At 34.3% G+C, this 19,699-nt stretch overlaps 2 protein-coding genes across 2 annotated transcripts in view; one reads left to right on the top strand and one right to left on the bottom strand.

Moving 5' to 3' along the window:
* The window catches only part of LOC128996423 (coiled-coil domain-containing protein 124), a 463,618-nt gene that overhangs the window by 230,763 nt on the left and 213,156 nt on the right, over window positions 1-19,699 (bottom strand). The gene's annotated exons all lie outside the window — the stretch shown is intronic.
* LOC128996418 (peptidylglycine alpha-hydroxylating monooxygenase-like) lies at window positions 6,852-18,631 on the top strand. The gene is made up of 10 exons (XM_054421739.1): window positions 6,852-7,033; window positions 8,539-8,596; window positions 10,880-10,967; window positions 11,214-11,292; window positions 11,889-12,021; window positions 12,366-12,414; window positions 13,809-13,954; window positions 14,893-15,035; window positions 17,766-17,815; window positions 18,421-18,631. Exons 1-10 carry the CDS (start codon window positions 6,911-6,913, stop codon window positions 18,578-18,580), a joined length of 1,029 nt encoding a protein of 342 aa, XP_054277714.1. The 5' UTR covers window positions 6,852-6,910; the 3' UTR covers window positions 18,581-18,631.

Genomic DNA, 19,699 nt, shown 5'->3' with positions numbered 1-19,699 from the left:
ACAAATCAATTTTTATTAATTAGATCGGTAAATAGTTTAAAGTTCTAACAAAATAGTCATCGAGTAGGACTAACCAAGAAGCTCTGTGCCAAATTTCAAAATTTTAGCACAACTTTAAGTACACCAAAACACGAAATTATTGAAGTCATGCGTCGAGAGGACTATCGTTGTTTTTAACAGATTATACTTTTGACCTTCCGGCACTGTTGACTCAGCGAAACTGAACTTATATTTTATCTTATTTCGTTATATTAAAACTGCTGTTGCATTAGGTCAAATTCCCAATAAGTCAATTGCTTTAACATAGACTACGTTTTTAGCCCGGACTGTACTATTTGACTTACTGGGATTTTTGATCTACAGACACTGCAAACAATGTAGTTTTTGACCTAGCGGCACAGGTATAAATTATTTGACCTTCCGGGACTGTTGACTTTCTGCAACGCGTCCTTGCAAATACTGTACTTCATTTTGAAAAATTCAATAAATCACAATTTAAATATTAACAGCTGTTAGTAGTGTAGAATTATGCATATGGTAAACAAATTTGAAGAGGCAACTTTAAAGGCTTCTGGGGCAGAGCCCCAAGGGAATTTACCTCGTTCCTTTGATGGCTCACCTATAGACCAAGACCTTTCTTTAGAGACCCCTACCAAGTTTCTACGCCCAGCCGTTCTCTCAAATTACCTGGGACAAAAACAGTGCAGAGATAAAACCTCTTTTTAAAAAGGGTGATGTTAACAATCCTTCTGACTACCGTCCAGTTGCTCTTTTGCCCTGTTTTTCCAAAGTTTTTGAAAAAATTGTGTAAACTCAACTTACAGATTATTTGGAACAAAATAATTTAATAAATCCATCTCAGTTTGGTTTCCGCTCAAAATCCAGTACTGAAAAGGCTATTACCAGGATGATTAACTGCATTGCGGAGGCCTTGGACGGGTCGCAGCGCAGCGCACAATAGGTGTGCTGTGTGACCTGTCCAAGGCTTTTGACTGTGTTGATCATGATATATTGCTAGAAAAATTAAGTAGACATTGAATAAAAAATGTGGAATTAAAATGGTTCATTTCTTATTTAAAAAGCCGTAAACAAAGAATTATATTACAGAAATGCCAAACTAAATATAAGTCAGAGTGGGGTTACACACCCTACGGAGTTCCTCAAGGTTCCATTCTTGGACCTCGTTTATTTTTAATTTATGTAAATGATTTATGTAATGTTACAAAAATGCATACTTTTCAATATGCAGATGATACTGCTTTAATCTGCACCAAACAAAAAACATTGGATTTTAAGCAAGACTTAATTACAAATGAGTTTCAACTCCTCGGGGACTGATTCACAGTAAATGGTCTATCTATCAATGTGTCAAAGACACAACTAATTCACTTTTCAGTTGCTAATGAGATAGAGACATTGTTGTAAATTCAGACCAAACATCAATATATTCTCAAAACTCAGTTAATTACCTTGGAATTGATATAGATTGGCAACTTAATTGGCAAACAAACATTACGAATCTATCAAAGAGACTCAGATCAGCTATACTTGTTCTTCGGGTAATTCGACATACTACAAATTTAGACACACAATTAGCAGTATACCACGCTTATTTTTCTTCCATTATGAATTACGGTTTAACGGTATGGGGTTCTTCTAGTCATGCCGAACGAATTTTTATCCTCCAAAAAAGAGCAGTTAGAGTCTTAGCGAAAGTGTCTCGAATTACTCACAGTAAAGAGTTTTTCATTCAGTTTAAAATTCTTACTTTGTATAGTTCTTATATCTTTAAACTAGCTTTAATGGTTAAAAGTGATTTTGACACATTCATGGAAGATCAACATGCCCATCCTCACAAGACTAGATTTAAAAACAATATAAAACCAGTTCAACACAGACTTAAAGTATTCCATTTATCTCCTCAGTACATGGGCCCAAAAATATATAACAAATTACCTTCTTCAATTAGGGACACTGATTCATTCCCTAAATTCAAAAAGAAGTTAAAAAACTTTCTTTTGGAAAAGGCCTTCTTCTCATTGGAGGAATATATGGAAGCTATGTAGATTTTAAGGCTCAGCATATGAAATTTATTTTAGTAATAATTTTAGTATAATAGAGACTATAAAATATTGTAACAATGACGAATCACCTGTCTGAATATGATGTTATGTGATTATTGGAAAATAAATAAATAAATAAATAAAAACCCAGTTTTTCCTCCATAAGAATAACATGGGATGGGAATTCAAAGGCCACTGGGGCAGAGCCCCAAGGGAATTCACCATGTTTCTCTTTTGATGGCTCATCTACAGACCAAGACCTTTCTTTAGACACCTCTACCGAGTTTCTACGCCCAGTCGTTCTCTCAAATTAGCTGTCACAAAGAAAAACAGTTTCAAATTAATATATAGATTAATTAGAAAGAGTACTTAGGTTTGCTGCTAAAGGGTAGAAAATAAGGTGTGTTTTTGTATTGAAATATTGAAAGTTAAGTATGAAGTAAAAAATTCCAATTTCATTAAAATATGTCTATAGACAAGCAAGCTATAACCTATTATATTCTCCATAAGAATAACATGGTAATTTAAAATTTACACTTATTAGGCATACAACGCTTCAGCATACCAAATTATTTTTTTGTCAGCTCTACAAAATAATTTGGAAATAAATTGAACAATTTTTATTTTTAAGGTGAAAAATCAGAAAACCCCATTTTTACCCCATAAAACTCCCCATAAACCCCCGTTCCCATCTTCCGATCCTGCTGGTTTGCGAACTCTCTTACTTCCCATTTACCTAGGAGGCTGAAATTTGGTACACTGATTCTTTAGGCATTAAATAGGAAAACTAAGCTGTTTTTATTCTGATCGGACTCTCGGGCTCCGCCCCAGTGGCTCTGGAGTTTCCCATGTTAACCTTATGAGTACTCATATTGAAATGGAATTAATGAATCTTTAACAGCTGTTTCAATTAAACAAGTTGGTTCTGTTCTATGTTCAATAACATTAAGGTTACAAGGATTACCAACAGGGTGCAGCACTATTATTTCTTTTGTGAGTGAGCGTAGCGAACGAACTTCAACCTGGAGGCAAGTTAGCTTGGCGAACGAGCTAACCTGAAGGCAAGTGAGCCCAGCGAACGAGCTCCAACCTAAAAGTGAGTGAGCGTAGCTAACGAACTTCAACCAGGACATGATTGAGCCATGCGAACGAGCTCACTTATAAAGTTAAACGGGGCAAAGCCCCCGGGTACGGCTAGTAAATGTATATAATCTAAACATATACAAGTCAAAGCCCTCACTCACTCACTCATCACTAATTCTCCAACTTCCAGACTAGCTATAAGGCTGAAATTTTGTATACTGATTCTTTAGGCATTAAATAGTAAACAAAGTAGTTTTTATTCTGATCTGACTTTCGGGCTCCTCCCCAGTGGCTCTGGAGTTTCCCATGTTAACCTTATGAGTATTCATATTTAAGGAACTAGCAGACGAGTCCCTACCCGTTCTTCATACGGGGTTGGAGTATATTGTCGGGACCACATAAGTTTGCAGTTGAGGGAGGAGCCTATTTACCATATGGTTTTCAATGAACCAATGAGAACGGTGTGGTGTTGCCAAATCTAACGATACCAGCTGATTTGAAAATATAGCTTTGTATATTTTTATTAGTGTTGCCAATGGGTGATGTGGCAACGTCGCACTAGCCTCGTCTTGTGATTGGTTGCCACCAACTGCAAACTTACGTGGTCCCGACAATAAGTATACAATGCTTATTGCAGTTATACTCGTGCTTTGAGTTTGCTATGGGAGAGGACAAGGTTTGAGAAAATTGGGTCCTTCATATTTACGGCATGCTATAGTATTACACATCTACCATAGCCATACTAACTGTTCTACCACTGCACCTAAACAATAGAAAAAAAGTATACCATCAAACGTTTGCACAATATCACAAATTATTTATTAAATTAAAAATATTAACATAACTGTAAACAATCCTACTTTGACAGTTCTCATTGTGTTTCACATCTTTTTGATGCTGCCTACTTCATATTGGCTGTTATCATAATTAGAAATAAACGGTAACAGCATTCTGACACATACTTTCTCCCATAAGTTTGTCAACAACTTTTATCATGTGTAAGTGGTGAGAGTAAATATATGGAAATGGGATTTGTACAATTTTGTTCAGAATTTAAAGGACTATAACATACTAGATTTTTATGAAAATCGTTTAGGCCATTTTTGGGAAAATCCGATTTTTCTGTTATTTTATGGGGTTTTTATGGGAAAATAACATAATTTACAATAAATTTTGAACCGTAATTTTTACAGAAATGGGATTTGTACCATTTTGTTCAGAATATAAAGCACTATAACATACTAAATTTTCATCAAAATCGTTCGGGCCATTTTTAGGAAAATCCCATTTTTCCGTTATTTTATGGGGTTTTATGGGAAAATCCACATTAAAAATCTAAATTTCTAAAAAATGAAAAAAACTATGAACATTGTAAGGACCATAACATACTATGTTAATTCAAAACCGGATTTTTTTCAAAAATCCTATTTTTCGTTGTTTTATGGGGGTTTTATGGAAAAATAACATAATTTACAATAACTTTTGAACCGTAATTTTTACCGAAATGGGATTTGTACCATTTTGTTCAGAATTTAAAGGGCTACATCATAATAAATTTTAATCAAAATCGTTTTGGGCCATTTTTGAGAAAATCCTATTTTTCCGGTTTTTTATGGGTTTTTATGGGAAAATTCCCATTAAAAATTAAAATTTCAAAAAAATGAAAAAAACGCCTGGAGATACCATGGATTAGAACCTACATATACTAAATTTCATCGAAATCGGACCACAGGTGTGGTCCCTCTCACATCCAGCTCTGTGTACACACACACAGACATCACTTCGAAAACCATTTTTTGGGGTTAGGGGGACCCAAAACGAATATATCCACTCAAAACTCAAACTCGAAAATTTTGATGAAAACAATACTTTCTCCATATACTATGGTATAGGGGGAGAAAGTAAAAAATAATAGCGCTGCACCCTGTCGGTAAACCTTATAACTTTTAAATGCTATTGAAAATCATAGAACCAACTTGTTTAGTTGAATCAGCTGACAAAATAATGAATAACCAAGTAACAGTTGGCAGCACTATTATTTTTTGTTTGAATTTATGACAACAGCTAATTTGAACCAAGCAGAACTGTCAAAGTAGGATTGTTTACAGTTTATGTTTATGTTTTTAATTTTTCAATAATTTGTAATATTGTGTGAATAGCCTAGGATGATTCTATTTTTAAGTGTGTATCAACTTATTAAGTTTCTTTTTGTTATAAAAAAAGTATTAAGTTTTTTTACCTCAAAAATAATGTCTGGGAAATGGAGTAGCGTATTTATAATTTTAGTGCATCACTAAACAAGTCAAGGCCTTGGATGGAAGGAACTAAGTGAAATAGTGAAAACAAGACAACGGTCGAGTGTAGAGTTACTTGGCTAAAACTGTAAGTAATTAAATTCAAAACAATAAATATAGACATATAAACACTAAAATTCCATAACCAGCAAGTTTTATCCAGCAAGTCTTATAGTTGTTTTGTGAAAGAAGCTATGAAATTACATGAAATAATGCAAACAAAAGAGTCGATGCTGATTGCAGAATCAGTACCAGATCAATACTCCTAGATGTAAGTATATCTCGGACTGGGAGAAATAAATTACGAATAAATTAAAATTGTGCATGTATTTTATTATTTGCAATTTTTAAATACAGTTGAACTTAAGAATTAAAGTGAAACTTTATGAATTATACATCCTGTTAAACCGAAACCATAATTTAAATTGAAATAAATTGAAAAATTAACTAGGCATCAAATTAAAAATATCACAGCCATGAGTAAAGGATGAGTGGCGCGATCTTGTAGTCTTGTTAGTGACTATAAGGCCGACATGTTCCTTAGACACAGCTGTTAATTAATAGCCTATACAGCCAATGGCAGCTAAGGGACCTAGAGAGTTTATTGTGGAATCCGAACAACATTTTTTCCTTGTAATTAACGGAATTGGTCTAGTTATCAGGATAGCACTCATAGTACTCACTAGTGGGGACGTTATCCACACCATGGGGCATTGCATCCACAGTGCATACCTAAAAATATCCACAATGTTGTTTTATATCATTCACAAGTTTTTTTCCTTTTAGTCCAGTCAAGGAATGAGGTGTAGAGTGCGTGAGCAGGTAACTAAGCGATTCCTTCAGAAACTTCTTCAAGGGGCTTAGGGTGTTAACATACCAAAACAACGCACCCACTTTTGGATCATTCATTGACTGGACTACTTGCATAAGTTTGTTGTAATTTTAATATTAGAACTTACAATCCTTAAACAAAAGAGGTTTATAATCACATATAACTTTAAAATCACATTTTAAGCAAGATAAACAATGTCCTTTACAATAAAAACTGTATGTTTAACAACTTGTGGATAAAACTTTACTGAAAATTAAGAAAAAATACCTAAAATTGTAGGGCAGAACTTGTTTTAAAATAGAAATTTTAACCAGGCACATGTTTATTTTCAGTTGGCAACAAATCTATAGAGATGAAAATGTCTGGAAACTGAGTACAATTCCCAAGAACACTATTTTATTGTCTACTTCTCGTATTTTTTGGATGATAAACCACTCATTTTGTTAATAGTAACTAGGTTCTGATGCACAAAGTTTTGCAGATAATATTCAAGCTTTCCATATTTCTAGGTTGTAAATAAGTAATTAAATGATAGCAAACAATGAAGTTAATTTTACATTATCGGATCGTAAATCTTTGGTTTACAGCCAGTAGCTCATCAAAGTATCTCTTGGTTTGACTGAAGCAGTCGAGTTATCATGGAAAAGTTTATCAATCACAGATTTTTCCTTGTAGGGTTCACTTTTCTGACTTTTTCTTCTGGTAATGGATTTGAAGTGGAAAAATCTGGACTTTTTATGCCAAATGTTCATCCAAACCTGGTAAGTGAAATGGATGTTTGGGTACCGTGTTCGAAAGGGTTCGGTGTAAAAATCAATACCACTTGGTTATTTTATTATTTTATAAAAAGCCTACTAACTTATATTTGATGATCCCTTCTAGTTAAGCCCTAATTAATTGCTTAATCTACAAGCATTTTTTTTTTTTTTTTGTAAATGTTACCTGATCCTATCCTATCCTATACTCCAATACGAGCTATGTCTGTCCGTCTGTTTGTCTGTATGTCTGTCTTTCTGTAATGTATATCTCAACATTCAGCGGAAGGATTTTTACTAAATTTTGGAATTAGGGACTAAAGCCCTAAAACGTGATTGGTGACAGCCACTACCTAAGGAAAAATCATATTTTGCTACAAACTCATTTGAAAATTAAAAAAATTAACGTTAACTATGTTGGTTGAACAAAAACCACAAGGAAAAAGTAAACAAAAGTCTTGCCACATGTGTTTATAACAAGCCATCCACAGTATAATAGCAAATTGCAAAATAAAGTACAAAGGGAAAAACATCGGTTGTAAATATTGAGCAAAGATTACACTGAAGATTACTTGATATAGGGGAAAAAGGTTCCGATCAAATACTTATCATTTTACTTAGCCCTCTCCCATTAAAACTTTCAAGTAAACTAATTAATTACATCTGGAGGTTTTAATTGGCACAAAACTATTACTGTATGCTAAATCCCTATGAAAAGACAGATGATATTTCAATTTCTTTAGAGGTAGTAGAAAAATAGCTAAAAATCGATATCACAAACCATTTTGAAATTATATGATTTTGTTTTATCATATTTGTATCTGCTCTGTTAATGAGAGTAAAAGTCAAACAACCGGTTTCAATGACTAGAGGGGAGAAAAAATCCTGTGCAAGTAGCACTCAAACTTGGAAGATCATAAAAGTGTATCTTTTTTTATTGCATACTTTTACAATACAGAGTTGTTATTATTTTAGCCATCATATCTATAGTTTGTAATAAAAATGTTTTCGTACATTATAAAATGTATGTTTAAGATATTTTTTTACTATTAAACCCTAACCACAAACGAGCATGCTTGGTCTCCCGGTACTGTAATTTTATGTAGGAAACTATTGACTGAAATACAAATTGCCCGGCTGAAGCAAAACTGCAGATTTGAAGCTGATGGCTTCATTTTCAAGAACCCAAGAATATTAAACATTATCAATCTCCCTCAACACAGATGTTGAGAAGGTTTATTGTACAAAAAGCATTAAGAAATATTTTAAAACAGCAAGGTTACAATAAAAAAAAATAAAAAAAGTTGGATGACGCATGCGTAGAGTAAGCTAGAAATTCACTGGTTTATAATTGACCTATTTATTTAAATACACCGTTTGGAGTTTGAGGAGACCCTGTATATCATACAACTCAAATGTTTAAGAGATTTTGTTTACAATTTTGTGATCAGTCTATTCAATGAATTACTTCAAAGCCAATTACTCCCTTTCACTAAGAGTGGTTATTTCAGCCAGAGATGTTATTGTGCTCTCCCATGAGGATAAACTTCAACAAAGAATACTACATTGGTAAGTCCTTCAAGGATTCATTATTTCACAATAGTTCACTTTTTCTATCTCATTTTCATACACCGATTTATTTAATATTTTCACAATATTTTCCGCATTTTTAAAGGTTGAGGTTCAAGCTAAATCATTTAGCTATCAATTGTTGATAAATAACTCCATTTTCGGAACAATTTGGTTTGTTCGTGATTCAGCAACATGCTTTAGGTACTTGTGATCTTAGTAAACAATAACTCAATTATATCACGCTGGTATATCACTGAAGGTTCTTAGATCAAAACATATAGGATAACGTAATTAGAATTGAGGAAATCTATCTAAAATCAAATTCCATATCCAAGAAATAATCAATTTTATGGTTTTTGATTGAGTAATACAGTATCTTGAACTAAACTGATTCAAACGATCAATATCTCAAATGAAAGCCTTTATTTATAGGAGTCTTTAGACCAAGATATAAAAAAAACTCAAATAAAAATGGAGTTACGTAACATATTGATTCGATTGCAGGTAAGTTCTAAAATAATTATAATTATTGTTCATTCCTGATTCAGCAGCATGCTTCAGGTACGTCTGATCTCAAAAATCAATAGCTCAAATGAAAGTTGGTACTGTATTTCACTAAAGGATCTTAGACCAAAATAGGACAATGTAATTAAAACTCGTAAAATTCATCTTTAATTAAAGTAATAATTCAAAGAGAACAAAATTTAAATTGAAGTTTTTTGGTCAAATAATATAGTACGTAGCTAAATGAATGACCATTCTTGATGGCAAATCTATGTGTTTCATGCATTTAATTTAAGACAAAATAAATTATAATAAACGGTATCAGCATTCTGACACATACTTTCTCCCATAAGTTTGTAAAAAACCTTTTTCATATGTAAGTGGTGAGAGTAAATATACGCAAATGGGATTTGTATAATTTTGTTCACAATTTAAAGGACTATAACATGCTAAATTTTTATCAAAATCGTTTGGGCCATTTTTGTGAAAATCCGATTTTTCTGTTATTTTATGGGGGTTTTGTGGGGAAATGACATAATTTACAATAACTTTTGAACCGTAATTTTTACAGAAATGGGATTTGTACCATTTTGTTCAGAATATAAAGGACTATAACATACTAATTTTTTATCAAAATCGTTCGGGCCATTTTTGGGAAAATCATAGTTTTCCGTTATTTTATGGGAATATCCCCATAAAAAAAAATTTCTAAAAAATTAAAAAAAACTATCAAAACCGTAAAGACTATAACATTATGGGGTTTTTATGGGAAAATAACATATTTGACCATAACTTTTGAACCGTAATTTTTACAGATATGGGATTTGTACCATTTTATTCAGAATTTAAAGGGCTACAACATACTAAATTTTTATAAAAATCGTTCGGGCCATTTTGGTATGTAGGTTCTAATCCATGGTATCTCCAGGCGTTTTTTTCATTTTTTTGAAATTTTTATTTTTAATGGGGATTTTCCCATAAAAACCCATAAAAAACCTGAAAAATCGGATTTTCTCGAAAATGGCCCGAACGATTTTTATAAAAATTTAGTATGTTGTAGCCCTTTAAATTCTAAACAAAATGGTACAAATCCCATTTCTGTAAAAATTACGGTTCAAAAGTTATGCTAAATTATGTTATTTTCCCATAAAAACCCCATAAAATAACAAAAAATAGGATTTTGGAAAAATTCCGGTTTTATTTTAACATAGATTGTTCTTAAAGTTTTGATAGTTTTTTCATTTTTAAAAAATTTCAATATTTAATGGGAATTTTCCCATAAAACCCCATAAAATAACAGAAGAATTGAATTTTCCCAAAAACCTCCCGAACGATTTTGATAAAAAAATTGTATGTTATAGTCCTTTATATTCTGAACAAAATGGTACAAATCCCACTTCTGTAAAAATTTTGGTTCAAAAGTTATTGTAAATTATGCTATTTCCCCATAAAAACCCCATAAAATAACGGAAAAATCAGATTTTCACAAAAATGGCCCGAACGATTTTGAAAAACATTTAGTATGTAGTCCTTTAAATTCTGAACAAAATTGTACAAATCACATTTCCGTATATTTACTTTCACCGCTTACACATGATAAAGGTTGTTGACAAACTTATGGGAGAAAGTATGTGTCAGAATGCTGATACCGTTTATTTTTGAGTTCATTTGGCATTTGTACCCAACCGATTTTTATAATTTATTTTGTCTTAAATTAAATGCATGAAACACATAGATTTGCCATATAGATTATTAAGGTAAATATATATTTTACAGTGGGATTTGAACCCAAAGCTTCCATGGATAAAATCCATCATATGGTGTTGTATGGCTGTACAAAACCTGGCAGTAATAAACCTTTGTGGTAAGTTTACTATTTAAGCTGTATGATTTCATCTTTGCAAGTTTCTTGCAGTAAAAAGGCGAAAACACAATTTAAGGATAGTTTGTTTACAAAAATATAACAGCTGATAAAAATTGTGTCTGAGTTATTTTTTAGTTGCGCTAGTACGATACATTTAAAGCACATAGACTGGTTATGAAGGGATTATTACTTTTCTTACAGTTACACAATGATTTTATTCTGTTTTTAATTTATTTTTCACTTCAGGAGCTGTGATGACGATGCCAACAGTGTTATTAAAGATGATGATCTGGACAACACCCCACCCTGTGAATCTGGGGCACAAGTATGTATATTCATCTATATTATGAATATTTCAACTGTTAACATTGTTCGTTTCTTAACTTTCTATAGTACAATTTGCAAATAGAGTTGTGTTTTTATTAAAGGTACATTTAGGTGAGACTTAAATTTTTACTTGTGTTTTGACGTTTTTTTACATATGTGATCAGGCAAATAGTTTTTATAGCTTCTAATTTACAATATAGTCCAGCATAAATTATGGTTTAAAAGTTATTGCACCTTTCCTGAATTTTCCCATGGACATATTTTGTTCCATAAAAATCATAGCTACTCCCATAACTTACCCATGATATGAGTTGTTGACACGCTAATGGGAGAAAGTATGTGGAAGATTGCTGATACCGTTTATTTATTGTTAAAATGTACTCTTCTCCGCTTGTCCAAAATGCGCTTACCATGTCCGATGAACACCTTTTCTGAAAAGTAACGTACAATAGTTAACTATTTTTTTTTAGCTGACTGGCAGAAATTTTGTAAGTGCATAATATATTGTAGTGCAAGCGCTCAGGGGCTAAAATCATGGATTATAAAAATCACACTGCCAAACTCTTCAGTTTGTAAGGAATGTATTTGCTTCAGTTCCTGTATGCCTGGGCCCGCAATGCAACAACATTGCAGCTCCCTCCTGAGGTGGGATTCAAAGTGGGAGGCAATTCATCTATTCAATATCTCGTTCTTCAACTTCACTACTCTAGCAACAACCATTCAAGTGGTATGTACATTTTAAAGATGCATAATAAAAATTACAGCTTGTAGAGGTTCGTCCGTTTAACCTGGAATAATTTTGGTGCCAAAAAGTACCAAAATACTTTCTTTCATTAACTGGCCAAAGATCCAATACAAGGGCTCCAGAATGGATTCAGGATGGAAATTGCTTAACAGTTTCACTGACAAAAGGCACACACAATATAAGTAATTAATTAATGAATACAGAGTTGTCTATCTAAATATTAAGTTTGTAAAAACATTTCAAGTACTTATTTTACAAACACAACACACTGCAAGTAGTCCCTTCAAATATAAAGTTGCTTTACCTGTACATGTGTTGTTAAACAGTTGATAGCAGTGAGCACTCAGGGTTGGTTCTCCATGTCACCCAACAACCGTAAGTAATAAGAAAATAGCATGCTGGAATTACTTATAAAAATATAATATAGGAAATTAACTTTGATAAAGCAAAGCAATCTGTAAGTTTTAACAAAAGGCCAAACTTTTGAAATTGTTTCAGTATTACATGAAAAGAAAAATGCAATACAGTTATGTTTTTAAGACAATGTATTTTGTAATAATGTTATTTACATAAATTATTGCAAACTTATTCTTGTTTTTTAATTAGTAATAAGTGTTCCAAATTTATTTCCTAATAAAATTACAGGGTACACTATAGATTCAAACTGTACTAGCACAAGTAATTAAAATAAAATATACATAATCTCTAAAAAGGTTGTGTGGTTTTTGGATGGATGTTTTTTAAATTTACGTAGATTGTTTTTAAAACCCCATAATCCAATCTGTGGTCTCTAGCTAGAGTCTATACTTTCACTTCAGTCTGGTTGCTTGTGTCAGTGCTCTTTTGTCTTTTAAATAATAGTTTTTTTCACTTTATTATGTATCGATTTATCCATTACTTTCTTGTGTATTCGTTTTCATCCAACTTTTGTCATACGAAGTGATTGATACATACATAAATATCCTCTCCCGTTCCGGCTGTCTCCTGGTCTGGGTGTTGGCCACTCTTTCTTTTTCTGTCCCTTCCCAATTCCTCTTCCTCCATATACTGCCACTGCACTCCTCTTATTGCTTCCACATCTCGTCTCACCTCGTCAATCCACCATAGTTTAGGTCTTCCTCTTGGTCTTCTTCCGTTCATGCGAAGCTCACTCATTTTTCTGGGGATTCTATCATTTTCCTTCTTAATTGGCCAAACCATCTCAATCTCGATTTCTCTACTCGTTCTCTCAAACTTTCTTCAACTATTCCTCTTATCAACGCTTCATTTCTAATTCTATCCAATCTTGTTTTCCCTTTAATACCTCTTACAAACTTCATTTCCCCGCATGAACCCACTCCATTCCCTCTCTGTTATATTCCAAACTTCTAGCTCCACCACTGGTAACTATCGGTATATAATAAGTTTGATACATGATGATTCGATGTATAACTGAAACAAGTGATTGATATTGACTCCTTAAAAGCCTGAAATGGTTTGACCTAAGAACCAAAATTGCCACCATAGCAATCAAGGATTACATTATGCAATTGTTTAAAGGTAGCTATGTTAATAAGAAAGTAAAGTATTAAAGAAAGTATATTTTAAATGCTTTCTCCCCAAGGACAGGATACTAATTCCATATCCTGAAACACTGTGAAAAGATTTCGTTCTACAGTGCAAATAATTGTGATTGAAAATATGGTCTATAATTTCTTAAATAGCATGGATCACTAAAATGCATCCCAAGAAAAAAAGGATATTTGATGATTTGTAGAGTTATCTTACAGGATGAGGAAGCTGGCAGGTCAGTTTGCTATGGGAGCAGGGGGGGAGGTCCATCCCCACTCCACTGCAAGGTGGGAGTCCGCCTGTGAGATCAAGGAGAATAAGACGTTTCATCCGTTTGCCTTCCGCGTCCACACACACAGACTTGGTACATTTGTAGTAATACTGTAATGTTTGCATTGAAAGTTGACATCCATTTAAAATGGTGTAGTCGTTGAGAGAAAATAAATAAATACAAAATGTTGTAAAATTTGTTGAATATTGATGTGATGATTTAGGGTTCACTTTTTTTAAAGCAATAATTCGTATTATACAGTCATCGAATTAGGATACTTCAAATAAACTTCTCATTCAATTGCAGAGTGGTTATAGTGCTCGCCTTAAAACCAAGAGGTTGCCGGTTCGATCCTGAGAAAAGTCAGTAGCTTTTTGATGGTCAGAAACTGGACCCAGCTGTTCCTGACCATTGGGCATTAAATAAACGATCCTGGCTAGAGGTCTCAATCCTGGTATCTCGTGATTCTTCCCATTTTATCTTTTTATCTTAATTATATTTAATCTATTATCTATTAGCATGACGTATAAGCTAAATAGTAGCATCAAAATGAACTCTGCAATATAAAAGGAGTATAAAACTGTCCTCAGCTGATCCATAAGCATGACAAAGGTATAAAGGATTGTTTTAACTAAGATGCTTTGTAATTTCTTTGTTTGAAAATAATTTTTGGTGATGCTACTTTTATAGTAGGCCTATTTGAAGAATTATTACAACCTTTTTCTTATAGGATTAGTAACCACTAGTTTTCACAATGTTTTGGATTCTAGAACTTTAAGGCGGGATACGATTCTATAGATGCTAAACTTTTTTTATTGATAACCATGGGAAATGTTTTGTCGTACTATCATACTTTACAGGTGTGATTTAGTAGACACCATCTTAACTGACCCTAACGGGATTGGACCTAGGTTGGATAACTCAAAAGGAGCGAAGGCGGAAAATCCAATTATCGGGTAATGTGAGGTCGGTGAAGGGGATCTACCGTAGTAATAATGAATTAATTTTTTATGTATTTTTTGTTCATGTAGGAACTGTAGTGAGAGGATATTTGGTGAAAACAGATGATAAAGGAAAACACCACTGGACATTGATTGGCAAGAAAGATCCACAAAAGCCTCACATGTTCTATCCTGTAAACAACAATGTTTCTGTGTCTAATGGGGATACTGTGGTGAGTTAGACCATACTTTACAACATTATGTGGTGACATTACATTATACAAGGAGCAGCAAAATGATTTGACGGTTTTCTTTGCCACCCTGTCGAGCGTGTTAGTGGCGGAGGGTGGTGGGAATAGGGGTGTTCCAAAGCCAACATGCGAACATTTTTAGTAGGCCTAGCCATGGAGCTGTGGATGGCTGAGCACACCATGTATTTGTAGTGGAAGTGTTTTTAAAAGTGGCAAGTAGCTGTTCAGCAGCCATTTCAATGTGGGTCAAAGAAAAAAAGTCCCAACTTGATACACCATTTTGATAATGGTATCGTTTATTACATGATATAATACATGTATTTTTTTAATACAGTAATTTGACACCATTTTGCTGTGAGTGGGTAACTTTAGAGCTACTAGTTCAGCGTTGAAACTAAAATCAACAGGCTATCTAAGGTCATCCCGGATGCCAGAGAAGGTCAAGAGAGTGAGGAAGACTGTGAGGTGTGGTTGAAAGTGAGATTCGTTACTCATAATGACAATTTTGTCACATGTAAGTAGGTCTAAAACAATAACTTTTTCTCAAAATGAGATGCGCTTTGCATAACCACTGGGCTCCAACTTTTGCTCGATTGCCATTTTTTATTAATGAAAGTGCAGGTTGTATCGTAGTACTCCTCTACCGAGCGGCCAGACATGTGCAGAGCTGCAGCTTATTTACGTACAGGCCGCTGAGGACTAGCTTTCACAGCTTCTCTCACTCAAATTTCTCTGGCATCCGGGCTGACCTTGATAAAATAGGAGAGCCTGTGGACTTATGCTGAGCTCGTAGCTCTGAAGTTACCCACCTACAGCAAAATGGTGTTCTGAGATGGAACTTTTCCTCTTGGGCCCACATAGAAACGTCTACAGAACTGCTGCTGAACAGTAACAGAGAAATTGCCACTTTTAAAGAACACTTCCACTACAAATGCATGGTGCTCAGCTGTCCACAGCTCTATGGCTATTGAAAATGTCCGCACATAGGCTTTGGAACGCCTTTATTCCCACCACCCTCCACCATAACTCACTTGACAGGGCGGTAAAGAAAACCGTCAGACCATTTTGCCGCTCCCTGTATTATGTGTTTGTAAAATGTTACATAATACTCGTACATTTGACTGATTCTTGACACAATTATTATAAATTTGGTTGAGTTGACATATACATCGTATCCTAATGGTTATTTTAAAATTCCATTACAAGTACCTCTATCATTTTACATTACCAATCATAAAACAACTACAGTAAAACCTCAATAACAAGTTACCGTTGATAATAAGGGTCATTTTCAAATCCCCTTGAAATTATATTTCCCCTAATCACTTGTTATTGCAAACCTCGATAAGACGTCAACCTTGATAACAAGTCTTATTTTATAATCCCTATTCTCACAGGATAAAATACTCGTCTTGGTCTTGGTCTTGGACTCTCGTCTTGGTATCAAGGTTCTACTGTACAACAATGGCGTGGACAGTTTGTGACGTAATATCGTTCAGTTTGGGTTTGACAGTGGTGCTGTGTAGTTGAAAGGTTTGCTGTACAGATATTTTTGACATTTTCGTCAACAAAGTAGGGGGGCATATGCCGCTATGAAAACTTTGTCTAATCCGAAAGGATTAAATATCTTCTGGTGCAATAGAAATCACAAAGATGTCTTCTGTCAGGAGATCACCAAACATGGAATGAACACTCAAAACTTCTTCAAACAATTTGCAATTACATCATCCCTGAGCAATGTTGTAAGGGTGGGAAAAATAGCGCTGCACTCCAAATCTGAATTTTTTCTTCCTTTATTAGGAATACAACAAATAGCAACAGGTCCTCCTCACTCGTTAAAAAGCAATCCCAACAGCTATAAGTCGTTCAAGTGTGGCTACCTGCAACCAGGTCGCCAATAAAAAAGTCTAGGTGATCTACTCGCCTAGTGTGGCCCTAGCCTAATAAAGAATGTGTAATAAAATTTCAAATAATTTATGGCTGCAGTGATTCTACAGACAACAAGCAATCGCAAAAACAAGCCTTAGTCACAGAGTGGATAGCTGTAGTATCGACTGGATTACCTTACACCCCTAAACCATACACTATAAATTCAAGCGATCTAGAAAGGGACTCCACAAGATTGCTATTACCCTAAAACAAATAGTTTAAAATAAAAATAATTATGCCAGCAGTAAATCTTAGGCCACACTAAACCTAGAATAAAACTAGGTAACTTGAAACTAACTAACGAGGACAGTCACACAAAGCAACTCGCAACACACAACTAGCTGTGATAGAAAAACAAATGTGTCTGGGAGTGTTTCTAGGTCGCGGCGACAAATACGATACTCATGTTATCTTTGGGCGCCGGCCACAATTGCTCATTCACACACCCAGTCCCTGCACTGTTTGACTGTTTAAAATCATTTCCTGAGTAGGTGCGACTCCTTAAAATGTTTCTGGGGGTTCTGTATCAGTCAAGTGACCTAGACAATGAGTCGTAGAGTGAACGATTGCCCTGTACGAATACAATGTAAGTTAACTTGACACACAGCCCAGATAAAACAGCTTACAATTTAACTTGGTAAGAATTAAGAGAAAAATATTTGAGCAAATTGTTAAAGATATTAGAAAAATAGGATAGTTTAAATATTTTTAGCCCTTTAACAATTAATAACAAGATTTTATTTTAGCATTCTTTATTAAATTTTCTTGCAATTTTTATTCTAGGCAGCAAGATGCTCATACCGCAGTAACAGGAACAACATTACGGTTGCTGGGTAAGTTTTTTACAGTAATCAACTAACTGTTTAAAGATAAATTAAACTAGTGCTGCAATTAGACTGGGACGGGTGGCGTCGTCCTGTAATCCAGCTACTAGGAGGTCACGAATTGTGGATATTTATTGGCATGCACTGTGGATGTGATGCTCCCTGGTGTGGATTAACGTCCGCACTAGTGAGTACTTACAACTATCCGCAGTACTATCCTGATAATTAGACCAATTCGTAAATTACGAGGAAAAAATGTGGTTCGGATTCCACTATAAACTGTAGGTCCCTTAGTTGCCATTAGCTGTATGGGCTATTAATTAACAGCTGTGTCTAAGGAACATGTCGACCTTAGTCACTAACAAGACTACAAGATCGCGCCACTCATCCTACACTCATCCTTCACTCATATTTGGGTTAAAATACGCACATAGTGGCGTCCCCATCTTAAATAATTGATTTAAAATAATTCTATTACCTTCATGACTTGGATTCAGTATAATGGGAGTTGTACGTACAATAAATTACCAACATCCATTACAGTTTCAAAAGCCTTGCCCAAATATTATTAAATTAATTAGTAGTTATTTTAGTTGTTATAATGAATTTCCTAGGGGAAACAATGATGACGAGATGTGTCTGTTCTACATGATGTATTACGTTGACGAAGGAGCTCCTCTCAATATGAGGTACTGCTTCACTAAGGGACCTCCTAGCTATTACTGGGACTCGGAACTCAACAACATTCCAGCTGATGCATCCACTCCAGAATGATTTTGTGGAAAATACTAAGAGGGTAATAAATAAAAATGTGTATGTCTTATTCCCATCCTTGTATGTATTGTCTGTGGAATAATTCTGGGCTCCTACTAGCTTTTCCTTGATATAACTAGACAGAAATTTCATTTTCTTTTTAAAGTTGTAGCTAGTTTTATAACAAACATTAAAGTAGTTTAATATTAAGCCTCTAACATAGGGTGCTAATGTAAATTAATGGTTTCTGTAGGTTGTAAAAGATTTTGCCAAGACAAATCTATCATAAACTTTCATCATGTTACATCAACTTTCACAGTAAGAAATACGTCGCCGCAGCAAATCTGTTGACCAAGCAAATTTCCATCCTTAATGGATTTTCACTTAATATTTCTTAAAACATCTCAGATTTATTCCCTATTTAAAAAAAGTACCAGGAGGACCGAACGCTGCTCTGCTTTCCAACCCAATTAAATCAACAGTGCAGGGCCGTCCCTAGGGTTGGCGGTGCCCAGGGCAAACGTGGGCCCGGCGCCACCTCCCCTCCAGTAGTAGTTGAGTTGCATTCGTATATGTTAATATTTAGGTTACTACAAATAGCTACGGTGTGGCGCCCCCTCGGCCGTGGCACCCGTGCCCAGTTGTGAGGATAGCATCTCAATGTCCTCGAGTCATAAATTAAAAGCCTCTTTAAGGTTTGTTTATAATCAGCTGTTATATTTATTTCTTTGTTTTTGTTGATGTTTAAGATTTTTGTTGCCAAAGTAGTAGCCATAAGGCTCACTGTTAAAAATTTGTGACTTTCAATTTCTTTCGTTATTAGATATCGTTGGCAGTTTTCATTACCTGTAAAAAATGACTTGTGAAATTACATGATTCGAGGGTCAATTTCTACACCATAAAATCTCCCATAAAACCCTTTTCCCACAGTCTGATTATGCTGGTCTGCAAACTTGCTCAAATAAACAAAGGTTTACTTGTTTGTACCAAGTTCCATCAAAATCAGATCATTTTGCGAATTTCCCACAGGGAATAAGCTATTTCCATAAGTGGATACTGGATAGACCTGGACCCACCAACAATTTTCTTTTTCATTTTGATGTCCCCAGATTATAAAAACGGCTTCCGTTCAAATTCATA

The sequence above is a fragment of the Macrosteles quadrilineatus genome, unplaced genomic scaffold (assembly GCF_028750875.1).
Source record: "Macrosteles quadrilineatus isolate MER2022 unplaced genomic scaffold, UCM_ALF_1.0 Scaffold_6__1_contigs__length_79288215, whole genome shotgun sequence".
Lineage (NCBI taxonomy): Eukaryota > Metazoa > Arthropoda > Insecta > Hemiptera > Cicadellidae > Macrosteles > Macrosteles quadrilineatus.
Note: the sequence above shows the minus strand (reverse complement) of the source record. Positions and strands in the feature narration are given on the sequence as shown.

Excerpts from the sequence above, each read along its gene's own strand:
- LOC128996418 (XM_054421739.1), top strand. The coding sequence starts at position 6,911 with ATGGAAAAGTTTATCAATCACAGATTTTTCCTTGTAGGGTTCACTTTT. Across the intron at positions 8,597-10,879 it reads CAACAAAGAATACTACATTG|TGGGATTTGAACCCAAAGCT; the intron begins GTAAGTCCTTCA and ends TATATTTTACAG. Across the intron at positions 15,036-17,765 it reads TGTCTAATGGGGATACTGTG|GCAGCAAGATGCTCATACCG; the intron begins GTGAGTTAGACC and ends TTTTTATTCTAG.